At 40.9% G+C, this 20,858-nt stretch overlaps 1 protein-coding gene across 2 annotated transcripts in view; it reads left to right on the forward strand.

Moving 5' to 3' along the window:
- Positions 1–20,858, forward strand: part of UBE2H (ubiquitin conjugating enzyme E2 H) — a 118,653-nt gene that overhangs the window by 65,187 nt on the left and 32,608 nt on the right. For both annotated transcript variants that reach the window (XM_050782547.1, XM_050782548.1), the window contains exons 2-3: positions 1,812–1,888; positions 3,069–3,143. In XM_050782547.1, coding sequence (XP_050638504.1) covers positions 1,812–1,888; positions 3,069–3,143 — 152 coding nt within the window. The remainder of the gene's footprint in view (positions 1–1,811; positions 1,889–3,068; positions 3,144–20,858) is intronic.

Genomic DNA, 20,858 nt, shown 5'->3' on the forward strand with positions numbered 1-20,858 from the left:
TTTAAACATGTTATACTTTTACTTATTACATTAACTTTAACTTTGGAGTATTTTGCAGGATGTCAGAGGGTGACTGGTCAGAGTACGCATGCATGTGTCATTTGACCAAGCAAGAAATAAAGCCAATTTTCCTATGTGGACAGTATTGAATCCTTTCAGTGTGCATGTTTCAAAGGTAGTTAGTTATCATTTAGAAAAGAATTAGATCAAATTAGCCTAAACTGAACTATATTTAAATACCTCTTGTGGATACTATTCAGGGCTCTTGAGCAAGGACTTTACCAGAATTACACCTGGCGTCTTGCAGTCAGTTCTGTGTCCCGTTGGACACAGTCTTGGAGTGCCATATATTTAATTTCAGATCTTTAAAAATATTCTCTATGAGATTATTAAAACTTTTTAAATGTTTCTATTTTGTGTAACAGTATATAATTTGCACTGCTAATGGAGAAATATGAGACCAGTCTATCATGTTTTCCTTTTTAATGTTACAGTGGGATTTGAGAGCTTCCCAAAGCCTCTGTCACCTAAAATTCCTACTGAGAGAATCATTTTTGGATTTTACCACAAAGCAGATATATAGAACAGATTTTAAACCAGTAGTCCTCTCTTCTAATATGGATTAATTTGGTTTCTAGAATTGAATCTTAGCATCTTAAAGGGGCAAGGATCTCAGGGGTAGGTAAGTTTTAGAGGAAGGGAGCACAGCCATGTTACCCCTCTGTGATTAGAGTCCTGGAGCATACCAAACCTTGAGGCGAGTCTGAGGAAGGTGGAGTTTGGGGGGCGGTGAAAACAAATGCTCTGAATGAGATCTGAAAAAAATTTTTTTTGTTTTGTTGGTCTTTTGCATTTGGCAGTACTGCTTGTGGCAAGGTTGTATCATTAACTGTGTTGATTATTCCATAAGCCAAGGAGACAATTGTAGGACCTCTCTTTAGTAAATCCCTCGTTTTAGGAGCATAGCATTTCCAGTGTAGGGGAATTTGTATTTTGGTGAACATTTGAATTTGACTAAAGGGAATACTGGGTTTATATGACAGGCTCATTAGGGATAGATTGAGGAGGAGAGGGTAGAAAGGGAGAGAAGAGCTAAAATTAAGCACGTGTTTTTCTTGTATATTTTTTATTTTATTTTTGAGACTGAGTCTCACCCTATCACCCAGGCTGGAGTGCAGTGGTGCGATCTTGGCTCACTGCAACCTCCGCCTCCCAAGTTCAAGCAGTCCTCCTGCCGCAGCATCCCGAGTAGCTGGGACTACAGGCATGCACCACCACCCCTGGGTAATTTTTGTATTTTTTAGTAGAGATGGGGTTTTGCCATATTAGCCAGGCTGGTCTCGAACTCCTGATCTCAGGTGATCCACCCACCTCTGCCTCCTAAAGTGTTGGGATTATAGGCATGAGCTGCTGCGTCTGGCCAGTTTTTTATGTATGTAGGCAAAATGCAGTCTTACACATTTTACATGTTTAACCTGTCTAATCCTCACAGGAATCCTATGAAATGCTGTTTTCCCAGTTTGCAAAGAGAAAACGAAGACTCAGGGAATAAATTGGCATTATTTTGGCTAGGCTCAAAAACTCAGTAAATGGCAGTCCTGGGATTTGAACGGCAGTCTCTGAATCCAAAGCTCATGTGTATTCTTCTCACAAGAGTATATAGCCTCCTAAACTACCAGAATTATTATGTATATTTTATCAATGTCCTGCCAAATTTTGGTAACACTTTAAGTGGCATATCCCGGGGGTGTTATTGGTAATTCTGCCAGGTACTGTAAAGCCTGTGTAATTTCCTTTACCATCCACCTTAGCATTGAGAGTAAACATGAGGTTACGATCCTGGGAGGACTCAATGAATTTGTAGTGAAGTTTTATGGACCACAAGGAAGTAAGTACATGTGTTGGTATGTGTTCTTCTATTACAGTCTTTTACTCTATTCCTTAATGAATATCAGAGACAGATGGTAGCATGCATAGTTTCTGAAAAGCAAGTTTAGTTGGACTCTGGAACCAGTGAGGAAATATTTCTCTTATCACAATTCCTTGATATACAGTCGTCCCTTGATATCTGCAGGGGATTGGTTCCAGGACCACCTCATGCCAAAATTCACAGATGCTCAAGTCCCTATATAAGATGACATAGAATTTGCATGTAACCTGCACATATCCTCCCATGTTCTTTAAATCGTCTCTAGATTACTTGTAATACCTAACACAATACAAATGTTATGTAAATAGTTGTTATACTATATTTTATTTATTTTTTAAGTGAAGGAGTCACACTCTGTCACCCAGACTGGAGTGCAGTGGCACGATCGTGGCTCACTGCAACCTCCACTTCCTGGGTTCAAGCAATTCTCCTGCCTCAGCCTCCCGAGTAGCTGGTACTACAGGTGCCCAGCTCATTTTTGTATTTTAGTACAGACAGGGTTTCACCATGTTGGCCAGGCTGGTCTCGAACTCCTAACCTCAGGTGAGCCACCACATTTGGCCTTTTTTGTATTTTTTTGTGTTATTTTTAATTGTATTGTTTTTTATTATTGTTTGGATTTTTTTCTTGAATATTTTTTATCTGTGATTGGTTGAATCCAGGAGTGTGGAACCTGCAGATATAGAAGGCTGACTGTAGTTTTCTCTTTATATGACAGTACTAGACATGAGTTGTAAATTCTGGGTTTTGTTATGGATGGCCACATAGATGGTTTCCAGGAAATGTTTTTTGTTGTTTTCTTTTTGTCCTTGGAGGGGGGATGAATATGGGGTTTATTGAGATATGAGGGAAAGTAACATGGCTATTACTTACCAAATAATTGAATAGTGTTTAGTACTTTTGAAGAATCAAGTAAATTGCAGGAGAGAATGAATCTGTTTATTTTTTAACTCTGGATCTTCCCAAGAAAAGTATCTTAATCTGAACATGATGCACCTACTGATTGTAATAGATTCCTGACTCTTGAAGGAATTAATTTGGAAGGTTTTCAGATTAGGGGATAATGTTTAATTTACACTCAGATTTATTTTCTAATTTGGAGACGCAGTTCTGATGAACATTTTTACTTTTATTTCAGCACCATATGAAGGCGGAGTATGGAAAGTTAGAGTGGACCTACCTGATAAATACCCTTTCAAATCTCCATCTATAGGTATGTGACTACTTGGTTTTTCTCCTTAGAGAGTTTTGAAATCTAAGGGGAAAAAAATCCTGCATTTCAGGGGAGATAATTCCAGAAATGGCTACCTAATTGAATTTTTCCTTTTTTGGCTTTGGTTAATTAATCAGTGACTTTTGGGGGGAACTTCTATAGTGTGTTAGAAGACATTTAAATATACCCTTTGCATAATTATAATGACCATTACTTTAGATTTTTGTCTTTCAATGTCAGATTAAACCAGCTTTCAGGCCCCACTGTCCTTTAAGCTGTTAGCAGGAAAATAATAAACATATCTTAAGTCTAATTTTGAATGCCAGATTGCAAGAATGAATGTTATATAGTACGTGTTTTAATCCTATCATTTTCAGAAATCCTCCCTAGATCCTACTTTGCTTTTTTGTTCACTCCAACTCTGGGTACCTTACAATTAAATGACCCTTTGCAGTCTTCCCACCTCCAGTCTTTTCAGCCCCCTAAACAGCAGAAGAAAGAGTAGAAACCTCAGTAGAGTTGTACAAAGAGGTACTTTCTCCTCACCTTCATCTCCCTTTACCTTAATGGGTGATGTTATTTACCTGTCACCCCCATTAAGGCACTCAGTGACAGATCTATCTGATTGAAGGTTGACACCTTTAAATATTTGGAGACTGTAGAATGGTAGTACTTTTTGTTAATTTAAACCAACTTTTCTTTTTTTGCTTCACTTTATACATGTCTTTAAAGTATTATAAAATATTGACCAATTTTAAGTAAGAACAATAAAATTGTAATATATTGAGCATTCTCTGACAGACTAAGCCTCATGTTCAGAATTGCCAGAGTTCAAACATTTTGCTACTGCTTTGGGCTGTCGGCTGCCTTTTTTTTCTTTTTTTTCTTTTTTCTTTTTTTGAGACAGAGTCTTGCTCTGTCGCCTGGGCTGGAGTGAGTGGCACGACCTCAGCTCACTGCAAGCTCTGCCTCCCGGGTTCACACCATTCTCCTGCTTCAGCCTCCCGAGTAGCTGGGACTACAGGTACCCCCCACCACACCCGGCTAATTTTTTGTATTTTTAGTAGAGACGGGGTTTCACCGTGTTAGCCAGCATGGTCTTGATCTCCTGACCTCGTGATCCGCCCACCTCGGCCTCCCAAAGTGCTGGGATTACAGGCGTGAGCCACTGCGCCCAGCTGCTGTGGGCTGTCTTAAGAAGTAATGCCCGATCTCAGGCCAGGCGCGGTGGCTCAAGCCTGTAATCCCAGCACTTTGGGAGGCCGAGACAGGTGGATCACGAGGTCAGGAGATCGAGACCATCCTGGCTAACACGGTGAAACCCCGTCTCTACTAAAAAATACAAAAAACTAGCCGGGCGAGGTGGCGGGCGCCTGTAGTCCCAGCTACTCGGGAGGCTGAGGCAGGAGAATGGCGTGAACCCGGGAGGCGGAGCTTGCAGTGAGCTGAGATCCGGCCACTGTACTCCAGCCTGGGCGGCAGAGCGAGACTCCGTCTCAAAAAAAAAAAAAAAAAAAAAAAAAAGAAGTAATGCCCGATCTCCTGGAGTCTAGACCACCCCTCACTACACTCCTACTCCTAACCAATTGAATCAGAAATTTATTTCTTGCTACAGGGGCCTCTAAGTTTCAGCATTGTGAATGGTAAAGTGGGACTGGAGCTGTGAGGTGTTGAGCCTTTGAGACAACCCCCGAGCACATCTGACTTAGCACCTGTATAGGTGTAGAAACGTATATGCCTGTACACCCTCTCCTTTTGAGAGGGCTTTTCTGTTGTGTTGGTGGTTCCCTGTCCCCAGTTTATTCATCTTCTAACTTTAGGGTGTTTCTGTCTATTCAGCGATTTAAAACTCTTATGCTGTTTAGTGATATGAATTTAAAGCCTTTATAGAAGTCCAAACCATGCAAGTTCATTCAGATACATTTCATAAATACCTGCTTACCTAAAGGCTAAAAACTGGCATGCTAAGTCTGGTTTTGTTAACCCCACATTCCTAGTCAGGAAGAAAACAATAGAGCTTGTTGAAACTAACAGTGAACTTATAGAAATGCAATTTCACATCCTGTAGAAATGTAGTTATTTCTCAGACCTTATATTAATGTATTTTTCTAGGTAATATGATTATCTCATCATAACTTTCTAGTTAATAATGTCTAAACTTTAGATGTTGCTTATTTATTAACTAATGACACAAAAAGCCTGCATGCTTTCTTAAATTAATGATGCAATATGAAATTTGGTTTGGACAAATGACTCAGCTAATTTAACTTCTTCATAATTTTTTCTTTTGCCTTTCTCTGTGCTTTCAAGACTTGATAATGCCTACAAATGTGTATCATCTTCTCTTAGGGAAGTAGATTTAGCTGAAATATTTGTACAAGCTGTTCTTGTTTCCTCCAGAGGAAGGTTGCATAAGAGAGTTTCAGTCAGTTGTGAGGGTGACCCATTTTCAGGTCATCAACAATGTAATTACTGTTGAGATGTGCTTTAAGCATTCGGAAAGGTTGTGGCTCACTTAGAAAAGGCAAGGATTCCTTTTTGAGTTGCATAGATAGGTGTAAAATTATACAGAAGGACGAGGAGGTAAGATAAACCCAATCTCAACATTCTTTTTAAATCTTGCACCTGTTGTATCTGGGTAGGTGTACTGTTCTTCCTGAGCCAAATTTTGAGCTTTTAAACAATCAACTGTGCAAATTTAGATCAAACATCTTTAATGCTTGGATCTTGGAATTTTGCAGTGTCTGTGTACTTTGTTCTATTTCGTGTGTTTGTGTATGGATGTATATTTTAATTGTATAAATGACCCATATCCATTAGAATAATGTAAGAAAATCTGTAAGCCAAAGTAAAGAAAAATAAAAATGTCTCATAATCTTATCCCTTAAAGGGTGTCATTATTTACATTCTGGCATATGCTCTTTAAGACATTTCTCTCTGAATATTTAAATATATATTCAGTATAATGTGATATGCTCATCTTTGGGACACTCTCCAAATATAGTTTTGGAAAGCTCTCAGTAGTTCCATGATTGCATGAGATGTCCCTTTAAAACAATTTGCATCTGCAAATGAATGGGTATCCTAAATAGTGGCATAGCTACTTTTTGGAAAGAAAAGGAATATAAATAGACACCTTAGGAGGTTATGAACTTACTCTTACAATGCCATTATTGTTTCAAACACTTTGAGCTCTTTTTTTTGGAATTTTACTTCTGTTTGAATATCATAAATGATGGCAAATATTGATGCTTTGAAGCTGGATATGAATTTTTGAAATGACTAACAGTCATTTAAGCCCAAAGAATAAGGTGAATGGAAAAACGAGTAATATCAATTGGGGTATAAAACTGGCCCTCTAGGCACATTGGAAGAGTAATTATAAAACTCCTTTAATCAACTATAACATCGCTGAATATTTGCATAGTTTTCCAGAGAGACTGCTTTGAAATAAATCATATTTTAATCTTTTTCTGATTTACTTGAAAATTCAGACTTTTATGTTTTTCATTCAGAAACATTAGTTCCTAGAGTGCTTAGCAATGCTGCTGGGTGTTACTGTATAGGAGTTAGGAGAGTGTGATTGGTCAGTGGACTGGTTATCAGGACAGAAGTTCTGGCCCTGGTTCTCCTTGACCATGAGAGAGATACTCAGCTGAACCATTGTTTTCTCTTCTAGAAAATGAGATACTAGAATTAAATGGATTCTGCATGTTTGATATGACCAGTATGTTAAAACTCAGAGTACCTGGCATCCTGCTGGACATGAGGAAGGCTGTAGAAGATCTTTACTGGTTAGGAGAGAAGAGGAACATAAATAAAATACTACGTGTACTTTAATGGCATGGTTCCATTGTTTTTTAGGAGAGGTGTGAGTCAGCACCTCAATTTAGAAGATAGAGTGTAAGGAAGAAATAAGTTTCTACAAGAAAGATTGTCTTCACAAAAGCTTCAGAGTTGTCGAGATGTGCATGAGGACTTTAGAGATACTCATTCAGAACCCCAAGTAATCCCCAGTTCATGAAGATTTTGTTTTATGCAAAGAAGTTGCTGCAGAGACTGCCATAGCTCACACTTCTCTGGGTTCACAGTTTTTAGCCTTTGATACTTGCACTGAGCTATTAAGTGAAAGCTTTCACTAAACAGACTTGCAGTTACAGTGTGGGTGAAATAAAGATGAATGATCTCATAGAAGAGGGTAATATGGTATAATTTTTAATAAAAAAAATAAGCAGAGGATACAAAATGGTTTTATGTCTAATCCAAAAGAATGCAGATTAAAACGATAGTACAGTATATGATTTGTCAAACTGGCAGATAAAACAGTATTGGCAAAGGTATTATGATATAGCCAGTCTACCACTATGTATTGCTTGGTAAATATTTTATATCCTTCAAATATTTTTATTTAAAAAGTTTAAAATTATCTAAAAAAAATTTAGCAGTCTGCACTGTCAAAAGAATACGTGAATTTTAGTGTTATAATACCTAAAAGTCAGAAGCAACCTAAATGACCCAGTCTGTGATAAAGTAGCTAAGTGATAGTACATCTTAGTGAATAAAATGTTTTACGGCCATTACTCATGTTTTAACACCCTCTTCGAAGGGCTGCACAGGAAAGTCTTTTTTTATATATTACAACTCTAATGTTTTCCCATGCATTTCACATTTGAATGCCAAACTATTGATGTTATCCATAGCTGTTCAGTTAAAGGAAACTAAAAGCATACTATTCTGTAATTTCCAAATAGTCTACAATGTTTGCTTTTATTACAAAAGTAAGTATTTTTAAACATATTGCAAATGTCTTTTGACTGTCCTGTCTGCATTATTGTCTGAGTCTACACTTTGCTGTCTTTTGCTTTAGAAAGCCATCAGGCTCGGCCAGAATTCCCCCCGGTAGCTTGCTTAGGACCTGCCTGACCCACGTGTTTCCCGGCAGCCTCCCTTCTTTTTTCCTTTAAATTTTAATTATGTGTGTGTGTAAGTGCACACACAGTTTTCCTTCCTTTGTTTTCTACTCAGAGTTTAGCCCATCTCAGATACTGTCTTTACACACAACTTTCTTCACTTCTTTCTTCCCCCTTTTTCTCTTCTCTTGGTTGGTTACCTCAAGTACTTCTCACCTTTTTCTTTCCTGCCTGACTCTTCCACTTCCCCCTTCCCTTGTTCCATTTATCTCTTCATATAAACTGAAAAAGGTCCCTCTTTAGAGCTTATAATCATAATGGGAATACTTTTGATAAGCCTAAGCCAAGGAGAAAGAATATAAAAGTCTTCTAATAAAAGATACAGGGCCGGGCGTAGTGGCTCACGCCTGTAATCCCAACACTTTGGGAGGCCAAGGCGGGTGGATCATGACGTCAGGAGATTGAGACCATCCTAGCTAACACAGTGAAACCCCATCTCTACTAAAAATACAAAAAATTAGCCAGGCGTGGTGGCGGTTTGCCTGTAGTCCCAGCTGCTCAGGAGGCTGAGGCAGGAGAATGGCGTGAACCCGGGAGGCGAAGCCTGCAGTGAACCAAGATCGCGCTACTGCACTCCAGCCTGGGCAACAGAGCGAGACTCTGTCTCAAAAAAAAAAAAAAAATATATATATATATGTGTGTGTGTGTGTGTGTGTGTGTGTGTGTGTATGTATGTGTGTGTGTGTATACATACATATACACACACACATATACATATACACACACATATACACTATATATATGTGTGTATGTATAAATTGTGTGTGTGTGTATATATATATAATTAAATTCAGGGCTTCTAGCTGTTAAACATCTTGCAACATCCAGAAGTTCTCTTCTGGATCTATTATATTCTCCTTCATATCATATCTACTTTACTTAAACACTAGCATTCCAGATAAAATTAAGACGTTGTCATCTTATCTTACATTTAAATGATTATTGGCTACTATTAACAGAATTGTATCCTAATTTCAGATAGAACTATAGAATATTTTAGAATCTTTTGTAAATAACTTTAAGAGTAAAAAACTTTAAGGAACCCTGTCATCATTTATACTTCTTAAAATATAGAAAACTGTGTTATAAGATTCAAGTAACAAGTTTAGAAACCAATTTGTGAAATGCTACCAATCTGTATCTACGTATTTTCAGTGAGGAGGACCCTCTATTAGGAGCAGGCTGTATGCATTGCATCTGGGTTGCAATTTGATGATACCAAAGCTGGGAAGGTAAGAGAAATGAGTTGAGAACAGGATTCTGGAGGAACTGCTGAATGGTTTGCTGAGCATTGGTAGAATGGTCAGGTACAAAAGCAGCAAGCTCGGGCTGCTGTAGAACTTGATGTGAGGCCAGGCACAGTGGTTCATGCTGTAATCCCAGCACTTTGGGGAGGCTGAAGCGGGCACATCATTGGAGCCAAGGGGCTCGAGACCAGCCTGAGCAATATGGAGAAACCCCATCTCTAAAAAAAAAGATACAAAAATTAGCTGGGCATGGTGGTGTATACCTTTAGTTCCAGCTACTTGGGAGGCTGAGGTGGGAGAATCACTTGAACCCAGGAGGCAGAGGTTGCAGTGAGTTGAGATAGCGTCACTGCACTCCAGCCTGGATGACAGTGAAACTGGTCTCAAGAAATAAAAAAAAATTTTAAAAAAAAAAGAGAGAATTTGATGTCAGTGGCATGAAGCAAGAACTTGCTAGACCCATTTGAGTAAATGGAGACAAAATGGAAAAAGTCACGGCAATACAATAGTTAAAATGCGCTGAGCTGGCTGGGCACAGTGGCTAACGCCTGTAATCTCAGCACTCTGGGAGGCCGAGGTGGGCGGATCATGAGGTCAGGAGATCAAGACCATCCTGACTAATACGGTGAAACCCCTTCTCTACTAAAAAATACGAAATATTAGCCGGGCATGGTGGCGGGCGCCTGTAGTCCCAGCTACTCAGGAGGCTGAGGCAGGTGAATGGTGTGAACCCGGGAGGCAGAGCTTGCAGTGAGCCAAGATCGCGCCACTGCACTCCAGCCTGGGCGACAGAGCGAGACTCTGTCTCAAAAAAAAAAAAAAAAAAAATACTCCAAGCTATACTAGTGGCCTTTAAAATTGGGTCAAACTATCAGGATGGTTCAGGTTGCCCTGTTCCACTAGACTAGACAGCCTGTCAGAGTTCCTCTTGAATTTCCCAGTCTGCCATAGGTTCTTAGTTGAAAGATACTCTGATAATCAGTGTGCCATAATTTTTTTTTTTTTTTTTTTTTTGAGATGGAGTCTTGCTCTGTCACCAGGCCAGAGTGCAATGGCACCATTGCAGCTAACTGCAACCTCCGCCTCCCAGGTTCAAGTAGTTCTCCTGCCTCAGCCTCCTGAGTAGCTGGGATTACAGACATATGCCACCATGCCCTGCTAATTTTTGTGTTTTTTAGTAGATACGGGGTTTCACCATGTTGGCCAGGCTGGTCTTAAATGCCTGGTCTTAGGTGATCCACCCACCTTGGCCTCCCACAATGCTGAGATTACAGGCGTGAGCCACTGTGCCCAGCTGATAATTTTTTTTTTTTTTTTTTTTTTTAGCTCATGCAAGTGATAAAGGGAACTGTGTTAATCTTTTTCATTGTCAGAATAGTAGACTGTTCTGGCATTATACATTTTTTATTTCACTCTGGCCAGAAATGACCTCACACTATTTTTGGAGTGGAGGTTTATAATATGGCTTGACTAAACTAACTATAGAACTTAGACTACCATTTTATTTTATATCTTCCTAGATGGAATCATTCCATAATTACTCCCTCAAGAACTAGCATGAGTAACTTCACTGAGCAGTATTTAAGCAGGGGTGGGCCAGTATTTGGAGTAGAGAGGAGTGTGTCATTCACAAGAGGTTTCAGATTAGTCATTTAACAAAGGCCTATTTGAACCACTGTCTTTTCGCAAATAAAATGAATTCTGGGACTGGGCATGGTGACTAACGCCTGTAATACTAGCACATTGGGAGGCCGAGGCAGGAGGATCACTTGAGGCCAGGAGTTCGAGATGAGCCTCACCAACATAGTGAAACCCCGTCTCTACTAAAAAATACATATATATGTAAGTAAGCTGGGCATGGTGGCACGTGCCTGTAATCCCAGCTACTTGAGAGACTGAGGCAGGAGAATTGCTTGACCCTGGGAGGCAGAGGTTGCAGTGAGCTGAGATGGCGCCGCTACACTCCAGCCTGGGTGACAAGAGTGAGACTCCGTCTCAAATAAAATGAATTTTGGGGCTGGGGAGGCAAAATTCCATTAAGATCACCTATGTACTTCTCTAATAACCGTGGTTATGAATTTAGACCTGTCCCAAACAGTTATATAATTGCTACTCTGTAGTGATCTATATCTTTTTTTTTTTTTTTTCTCCTGATATGGAGTCTTGCTCTGTCGCCCAGGCTGGAGTGCAGTGGCACAATCTCAGCTTACCATAACCTCTGCCCCTCGGGTTCAAGTGATTCTCCTGCCTCAGTCTTCCGAGTAGCTGGGATTACAGGCATGCGCCACCAAGCCCAGCTAATTTTTGTATTGTAGGAGAGATGGGGTTTTATAGTGTTGCCCAGGCTGATGTGGAACTCCTGACCTCAGGTAATCTGCCTGCCTGCCTTGGCCTCCCGAAGTGCTGGGATTATAGGCGTGAGCCAATGTACCCAGCCAATGATAAGTATCTTTTGAATTCCAGTAGAGAAGAGAAACAAGTTTCTAGTAAGGAAGGTTTTTTAAAAAAAATAAATAGAGATAATGCTATGAGAATATAAGCCACTGTTAAAAGTTCTTTTACTGGTGTTCTGAAAATGACATTTTTCAGGATAGATTTTTTTAAAAATTATGTCTGGCAGCTGAGACTTTGGCTATGGCCTACATCATTTCTTCTAATCAGTTTCACAAATTTAGTGGATACCTGCTGCGAGCTGGGTGTTATTCTGGGTGCTGTGGATGCAGAAGTGAACAAATTGCTCTCTTAATACTCTATGTTCTTTTGGAATGAGAAGATAAAGCAAAATTTAAAACTTCTGATAGCAGCCGGGCGCAGTGGCTCACGCCTGTAATCCCAGCACTTTGGGAGGCCAAGGCGGGCGGATCATGAGGTCAGAAGATCGAGACCATCCTGGCTAACACGGTGAAACCCCGTCTCTACTAAAAAATACAAAAAACTAGCTGGGCGAGGTGGCGGGTGCCTGTAGTCCCAGCTTCTCAGGAGGCTGAGGCAGGAGAATGGCGTGAACCTGGGAGGCGGAGCTTGCAGTGAGCTGAGATCCGGCCACTGCACTCCAGCCTGGGCGACAGAGCGAGACTCCGTCTCAAAAAAAAAAAAAAAAAAAAAAAAAAACTTCTGATAGCTTTATGCAGAGAATTAATGGATAGAATAGGTGTCTTGGATCAGATATTCAGGAAGGGTCTGACAAAGTAAATTTAAGCTGAGTCTTAAAAAGATTAAAAAAAAAAAAAAAATTAAGCCAGCCGTGATCCTCCAAAATCAGGGGTAAGAGCTTTCCAGGCAGAAGAAATTTTGAATACAAAGGCCCCAGCCTGGAAAACTGTGTAAAATGTGAGGTGTATGACACAGGGGCCAAGCGGCAGGCAGGGTCGAGTTCACAGACCGCTTTGTAGGCCAGGTTAAAGGCTCAACTTTCATTTTAAATGTAGTAGAAAGATTACATAGTCTTCAGCAGGGGAGTGAAAGGTCTCATTTTGTGTTTTAATGATCATTCTACTGCTGTGGGGCAAGAAACAGTGACGGGATAGAAGCACAGTTATAAAAGCTTTTGTAGCCAGAGATGCTGGTGGCTTGGACAAGGCTGCCAAAGTCAAGAAACTTTGTTCTAGACATACGCTGCTCTGAAGAAATGTGGCTCCATTAAGGAAATCATCCAAATGGGGGTGGAAGATAAAGGGATGGTCTGTTGTTTGTTTTTTAAGACGGGGTCTCATTCTGTTGTCCAGGCTGACCTCCAGTGGCGTAATCTGGGCTCGCTGCAGCCTGGACCTCTGGACTCCAGGCATAGGCCACCACGCCTGGCTAATTTTTTTGCATTTTTTGTAGACATGGGTTTCACCATGTTGCTCAGCCTGGTCTTGAACTGCTGGACTCAAGCGATTGGCCCGCCTTGGCCTCCCAATGTGCTGGGACAGCAGGTGTGAGCCACTGTGCCTGGCCTGTTTCTAATTTTTAAATGGAAGATTCTGAAGGATTTTGAAGTGCTTATTGTAGAGAGATGTTTAGAAAAGGGAGAGCTTGGTGATGCTGGAGTTGGGAAGAGAATTGCAGGAGCACCACCATTGAGAAGGAAGGAGAGAGCAGGATCGGAACCCAGAGGCCTGGTGTTTCAGAGGAGGGGAACATTTGTGCAAGCTGTTGAGGCAGGGAGAAAGAGTGTGTGTGCAGGGAGGAGTTTAGAAATTTTTATGGAAAATGAGGGATCCTGCCAACTGACTTTCATCTTCTCAAAGAAAAGGGACATGGCTATTTAGTGAAAGAACTGGAGGAGAGGGTTAGGGGAACAAAGGGAGAGAAAGAAAGTAGATTTGCAGGATCGTGGTAAAATGTAACAGTCATGGGAGACTGGGGGAGCAAGCCACTAGAGAAAGGAGAAAGGAAGATTGCAGGTGATGCTGAGTCCATGAAAGGCTGTTGAGCATGTTTAGATAAATTGGTATATATTTGTTTACTTATGTCTCTCCTCCCTGCCAGCTCAGTAGATGTGAACTCCATGAAGGCAGTCCCTGGGTCTGTTTTACTACCACCACCTCTGTCCTCCCAAATACTCACTACTCAGGGCCTGATACATTGCCCGTTCTGCAGAAGAATATTTGTGTGAGTGAATGAATGCCTACCTAGTGGTACCCTCAAGTCCAAGTTGAACAAATGTGAATGATGCTTCCGGTGGTAGATTTGCTAGATGGGCATTTTGGAAGGGAGAGGACAGGAGATTTGCAGAGGGTTGCTTGAGAGTGAGGATGGTGATGGCTCTTAAATCTTAAGCTGAGTAAGAAGCCAGTGAAGATAAGAGGGCTGGTAGGTGGGAAGAAAATGGGAGGATCTGTGGATTACATTTAACAAGTGAAAAAAATTAGTGATTCCTGGGGTGGGAAGCTTTTGGCAAGGATAGGAGATTGATTGGTAGGATAGGAGATGTCTGAATTTGTGATTGGGAATGTTTTGTAGCCAGAGATGCTGGCTACAGAATAACAAAGGTCAGGGTATGTCCTTGGGAGCATGAAGTGGAATGGAATAGAAGAAAGGTCATTGAGGAGAAGCTTAAGAAACAGGCCAGGCACAGTGGCTCACGTCTGTAATCCCAGCACTTTGGGAGGCCGAGGCAGACGGGATCACCTGAGGTTGGGAGTTCAAGACCAGCCTGACCAACATGGAGAAACCCCGTCTGTACTAAAAATACAAAATTAGCTGGGCACGGTGGCACATGCCTGTAATCCCAGCTACTCGGGAGACTGATGCAGGAGAATCGCTTGAACCCGGGAGGCGGAGGTTGCAGTGAGCCAAGATCGCGCCATTGCACTCCAGCCTGGGCAACAAGAGCAAAACTCTGTCTCCCCCCCGACCCCAAAAAAAAAGACCCAGGTGTCAGGAGTATGGTCTGTATTGTCACCAAAAATGACAGGAGTTGGGGCGGAGAGCAGCTTGAGGGCCAAGCCAGGTGCTGAAGTTCTCAGTGAGAGAAGCCAGTGGTCAAATGGTCCCTTTTAATGTGAAACCTGCCGTGAGCAGGCTGTAATGTCTAAATTCATTTACCTGCATCTTGCTATTAGCCAGAGTAAAAATAGTACAGTAGCTTTCCCACTCCCTTCCCCAGGCTGCCACCTCTAAGGATAACCCTGCTTTTGCGTGTGCTTGTTACTATCAGAGGACTTGTCCATTTCTTTCTTAAAGTTGACTGACGCCGGTTTTAATTCTGCCTTTGATGGCTCATTATTATGTAATCTTTTCATTTGCTATTTAAACTTCCATCAAACTTGCTGCCTAGGTTAGTTCCTACTCTGTATTGGATGACCTCTAGCTTTTGAGCTGGTTATTCTGACATCTTTTTGGCATTAAATCTATTTTTTTCCCTTTAGGATTTGGTGTCATAATGAAAACAAGTATTTTTGGCTTCCTTTTTCTTTAAACTGAAATTCTTTTGGAAACAACAAAAGCAGTGTCTTAGTTCTTTCTAAAAACCTGTTCACAGTTTGAGATTTGCTTATATTCCTGGTGTTGGTGAAAACTGTGTTGTTAAGTGGAAGTTTAGAGATTATGACATCCAATTTGCCTGATTTTAAGGATGGAAAAAAATGAGGCTGAGATGTATGACTACTAACTAGTTGCAGAGTCCGTCTTCTGGCTTCCAGGTTAGTGTGTGTGTGCTCGTTTTTTAACTATACCAAATGCAGTCAGGATTTTTTTTTAATCTAATTTTTGCTTGCACATCAAGAAAGGATGGTCTTTTTAATAATAAATATGGGGCACATGTTCTCAGGACCTCCTGGGGCTGTGTCACAGAAATAATAAATATTAAAAATAAAAATTATAATTGTATTTTCCATTTCCAGGGTGACAGAGTTACGGGAAACATATCTCTAAATAATAATATCCTCTCATGTTCTTGACACTTGTAAGAGCATTAAGAGATGGACACATAGGGTAAATATTAATCAGTTTTAGGATGAGGACAGCAAGATGAAATTACTTGTTCGTTAAACTTATTAAGCTAATTCTAACATTACTGCATGGTTACTGTATGCCAGTTACTGTTCAGATGCTTTACCTATATTAACTCATTTAATCTTCACAATTAATGATGTGTAGATGCCATTATTTAACCTAGTTTTAGGAATAAGGGAACAGAAAGGCAAAGAGATGAAGTAGATTGCTCCAGAGGCTCACACAGTGGCATTTAGGCATTCTGACTGGAGCCTAGTCCTTTTAAAAAATGTATTGTTACATCAGTTACACACATTTTTGGGGTACATGTGCTATTTTGGAACATGTATGCAATACGTAATGATCAAATCAGGGTAATTGGGATATCTGTCACCTCAAACATTTATCTTCAGCTCTAAAAGAGTGGTAGAGAGTTGTAGCTGGGTCTTGTGAGTTCAAGTCCAATGTGTTCTGTACTGTATTGTCTCTGACCATGAAAATAAATACTGCCTGATCCCAACAGTGTGGTTATATGAACGACCAAGTGATCGAAAGATAAACTATGGAAACAAGGCAGAAGTTAGTCTCCCAAAAATGAAACCATAGGAAAATAGGCCAAAGGTTTTTGTAATCCACTAGGTTGGTAGAAGGGTTATGCTATTGAAGGATAATAACACTTCACCTTTTCTTAGTTATAAATGAACTTTTCTTATCCATCTAGCCCATTCCTCAGACTCCATATTATCAGAGAGAAAGGAAGAAACAGAAAAGAGGACCCCTTTTTGAGTTTAGCTCTCCTGAACACACACAGGATGAGTTCAGAAGTTCATATGACACAGGGCATTGAGAGTGAGCTCCTTGCCTGGTTCCTCACCCGAGAAGAGACCGGCCCAGGTCCATCTCTCCTGAGTAGGAAAGGCTCAGCTTTCTGAAGAGATTTCTACCTGGGCACAGGCTGCCTTGGGCAGGGCCTGGCTGTCTGAGGTAAGATGAAAATCTATCAGATTGTGCAGTACTGCGCACGGCTGGCCAATGGCTGTCACTAGTGGAGCTGGCAGCCCCCCCCCCACTTACTCAATTGGAACACCCCAACTCTGGTCACCCTGTGTGCTAGGAACAGAGATCCAAGTTATTACCCTTAAATAATTTGTAGTCTGAGGTACTGCAAGGGAAGATGAGATTCAGTCTTTAATAATAATATTTTAAACAATTATACTGACTCAAAAAATAGAATTAATCAGTTTGGTTGTGAATATTCTACTTTATGTGGGCAGTTGTTGTGAAGATAGACAATCAGAATAACTTAATGTATTTACTTAACTGTTTTCTCACAGGAATTCATAAGCTTATAATTAAATTGCATCAGCCACAGCTGCCTGAGCCACCTTAGTCTAGGCTCATTTTATCCCTGGGACGTAGCTGCTGTTTTGGCCTTTGGTGCTCTTCACCTGTTTATCATAGGGTGGATTTACTTTGATTCACAAGTCATTTGTCTAACCTCTCATTTTGTCAAGATAATTCCAGGTGAAATTTCTGGTGATTGGCCCAAAGTATTTCATCTACCCACAAATTTGATCATTATCCTCTCAAATAAAGGGAACAAAGATGGAAAATAGGTGAAGCTTGGCCTCATTTATTTACATATTGACCCCAATGTCCGAAGTTACTCAGAAGTGTGTACAACTCTATATAGACCCCTTCCTGGAACTGGACACAGAGGCTGAAATAAAAACCAGTTTTCAGCATGACTTAGCACAATGTTATTTATGTTCACTGCCTATTAGCCTATGGGTCATGAGATTTGTTATTCTAGAGCAGTTGAGTATTGGAGTGAAACAAGCAAAAGCAAGGCATGTTTTTCTATTGTAATCTGTGCTTTTTATTTTTTAAGGTATATGATAATAGTTTTACATCAACTAAGTGTGATCTGGATTCCTTCTCCAGAATTATAAATTACCTAATTCCCTTCTGCTAAAAGATGCAGGACAGAGAGGGTAAGCTTTTTAGCTGGATATTTATTCCTGTTGTACGATCCTCCTTATCCCCTTTAACGAGTGCTAGAACTACGCCAGAGTATAACTGTCCAAAAAACTTAAAGGAGTTCTGATTTTTATCTGGTCAAATCACTGAAATATGTCATTAGAAAATGCCTGGTAGTGGCCGGGCACGGTGGCTCACGCCTGTAATCCCAGCACTTTGGGAGGCTGAGGTGGGTGGATCACGAGGTCAGGAGATCGAGACAATCCTAGCTAACACAGTGAAACCCCATCTCTACTAAAAATACAAAAAAATTAGCTGGGTGTGGTGGCCGGTGCCTGTAGTCCCAGCTACTTGGGAGGCTGAGGCAGGAGAATCGCTTGAACCCATAAGGTGAAGGCTGCAGTGAGCCAAGATCGCACCACTGCACTCCAGCCTGAGTGACAGAGTGAGATTCTGTCTCAAAAAAAAAAAGAGAAAAGAAAATGCCTGGTAGTGAATAAAATCTTAAATCATGTAGATTAAAAATAACCTGCTACTTCTACTTATGTTGCCATAAAAGCAGTTTTCAAAATATGTTCTCTTAAAATATCTTGAAAATAGTTCCTGGTCTAATGGAAACAAGTGTTGGGAAAATTCTCTTGTTGCAGACATATTCATTAGTGTGATGATAGCATTGCCAAAAGGAAGGAGAACATGCCAGGGCCAACACACACAGTCCTGAGAACATTCCTTCTCTGAATTTCTGGCCCGTTCTTTCTCTGTCTCCCTTCTCCTTGTCCAGGAGCTCCATTGTTGGCATCATTATCCAGAATGTAAATGGCTTTGCCAGAAACACTGCCCACAGCTTGTCTAAGAACAAATGTCAAGGAGATATGCTCTTTTCCATGTATTTGCTTTGGATATTTTTCTAACAATTAAAAAAGCCTGAGGGCCGGGTGCAGTGGCTCATGCTTGTAATTCCCCACACTTTTGGAGGCTGAGGTGGGTGGATCACTTGAGGTCAGGAGTTCAAGACCAGCCTGGCCAACATGGTGAAAACCCCGTCTCTACCAAGAAATACAAAAATTAGCTGGTTGTGGTACTCCCAGCTACGTGGGAGGCTGAGGCAGGAGAATCTCTTGAACCTAGTAGGCAGAGGTTGCAGTGAGCTGATAGTGCACCACTGCACTCCTGCCTGGGTGACAAAGTGACCTTGTCTCAAAAAACAAAAAAAAACAAAAAACACCTGGTATTGGAAGAGATCATTTTAGTTTAGAAAGTAGGAAGTTTCTTGATAGAGTTGGTCTGGTTGTGTTCATTCCTCAAAGGCAAGATTATAAACTGTTTCTGCCTACTTTGGAAGAGTCAGAGGGTTTGTTTTGTGTCTCCTTATGGTATTTTATCATGTTGGTGGTTTTGTATTCTCTAGAAAATTCCTGTACTTAAAAATGCTGCCTTACAGAATTAATTTCCTTTAAGGACTTAACTCTTGGATATTTCCCCTTAATTCCTCTGTTCTCAGAGTGCTTGCCATTGTTATTAAATGCCAGATTTTTAGAGCTGATAGGGCCTTTAGAAACAGAGTAAGAGAGGAGAGTTTGGAGATCATGTAGTTCAACTATTTGTCTTCATAGCTAAGGAAACAGACCCCATGAGGTGCAGTGCCCAGGGCCTGCAGTTGATGAGTTAGGGCTAGAACCCACGTCCCTGTTGAGTACTTTGCTCTTCGTGGTGTGATTCTGCACTCTGTCCTAGTGCTCAGATGATGTTCTATACTTAGCAGGGGCACTGGAGACTGAGCTCCAAACCATTTATTACTAAAGTGTATGTTTACCAAGTCCTTTTTGGTTCTGTTATTTATTCCTGTACTCAACTAAGCCAAATCTAGATTTAATTGAAAACTGTATAGACACTGTTAATTCCAAGTGTGCTCTTCAGGCCATGTCCAATGAGGGAGCCACCTTAGTCTTTCAGAGACCATTTTGATAAACATTTAAAGCTTACCATAGTTATTTTTTTGACTTAACACCTTTAAATGCCCCGTGGCATCCGATTGTTGAAGCGTAATGCCCTGTAGGATTCCCATTTCGTTTAGGTTGAGATCTGCCATTCCCCAGCACTCAGGTGAGCTGATTGAGCTGTTCTCCAACTAACCTATTTTAGGACACAAGCTATTTGTTAAACAAGCCAAGTATGTGAATATGTCACTGTTCAGGCACTAGTCTCAGTGGCCCCCCATCTCCCTCAGAATAAAAGCCAACGTCCCTAAAAGGGCCCCGAATGCTGATCACCTCTGTGACATCACTTCTCATTTTCTGTACTTTCTCAAATCCCTTCAGTTTCAGGAAAAAACTTCAGAGCATCAGGCAAGCTCCTAATGTACTTTGCACTTGGCTGTTCCCGCTATAGAGACCTTCTCCTCTCCTCTTGGTACCAGGTGGCTCCTCTTTCACATCCTTCAAAGCAACTCACCTTCTCAGCAAGTCCCTTACTGACCATCTCATTTAAAACTGCCACCCCGCCCCAACCTTTCCATTTCTGTTCCCCTCCTCTGCTGTGTTTTTCTCCATAATGCTGGTGACCTTCTAATGTAGGACTTATTTTTTCTAAAGACCTCTCCTTACAGGTATTTCCCCTTAAGTCCTGTGTTCTCAGAGTTCTTTGAGTATTGGTTTTAGTTTATTTAAATGAAAACTTCCCAGTGCTTCTCATCTGTAGCCAGCATTGGGAACTTTTGCCATAGACGTGCTTCATTAAGTGTTAGTTTTGAGAGTTCTCACAGAGGCAGAATTTAAGTATCAAGAACATATTTTTAATTCTTTTTTTTTTTTTTTTTTTTTTTTTTTTTTTGAGACGGAGTCTTGCTCTGTCACTCAGGCTGGAGTGCAGTGGCCGGATCTCAGCTCACTGCAAGCTCCACCTCCTGGGTTTACACCATTCTCCTGCCTCAGCCTCCCGAGTAGCTGGGACTACAGGCGCCCGCCACCTCGCCCGGCTAGTTTTTTTGTGTTTTTTAGTAGAGACGGGGTTTCACCGTGTTCACCAGGATGGTCTCGATCTCCTGACCTCATGATCCGCCCGTCTCGGCCTCCCAAAGTGCTGGGATTACAGGCTTAAGC

The sequence above is a fragment of the Macaca thibetana genome, chromosome 3, assembly GCF_024542745.1.
Source record: "Macaca thibetana thibetana isolate TM-01 chromosome 3, ASM2454274v1, whole genome shotgun sequence".
Classification (NCBI taxonomy): domain Eukaryota; kingdom Metazoa; phylum Chordata; class Mammalia; order Primates; family Cercopithecidae; genus Macaca; species Macaca thibetana.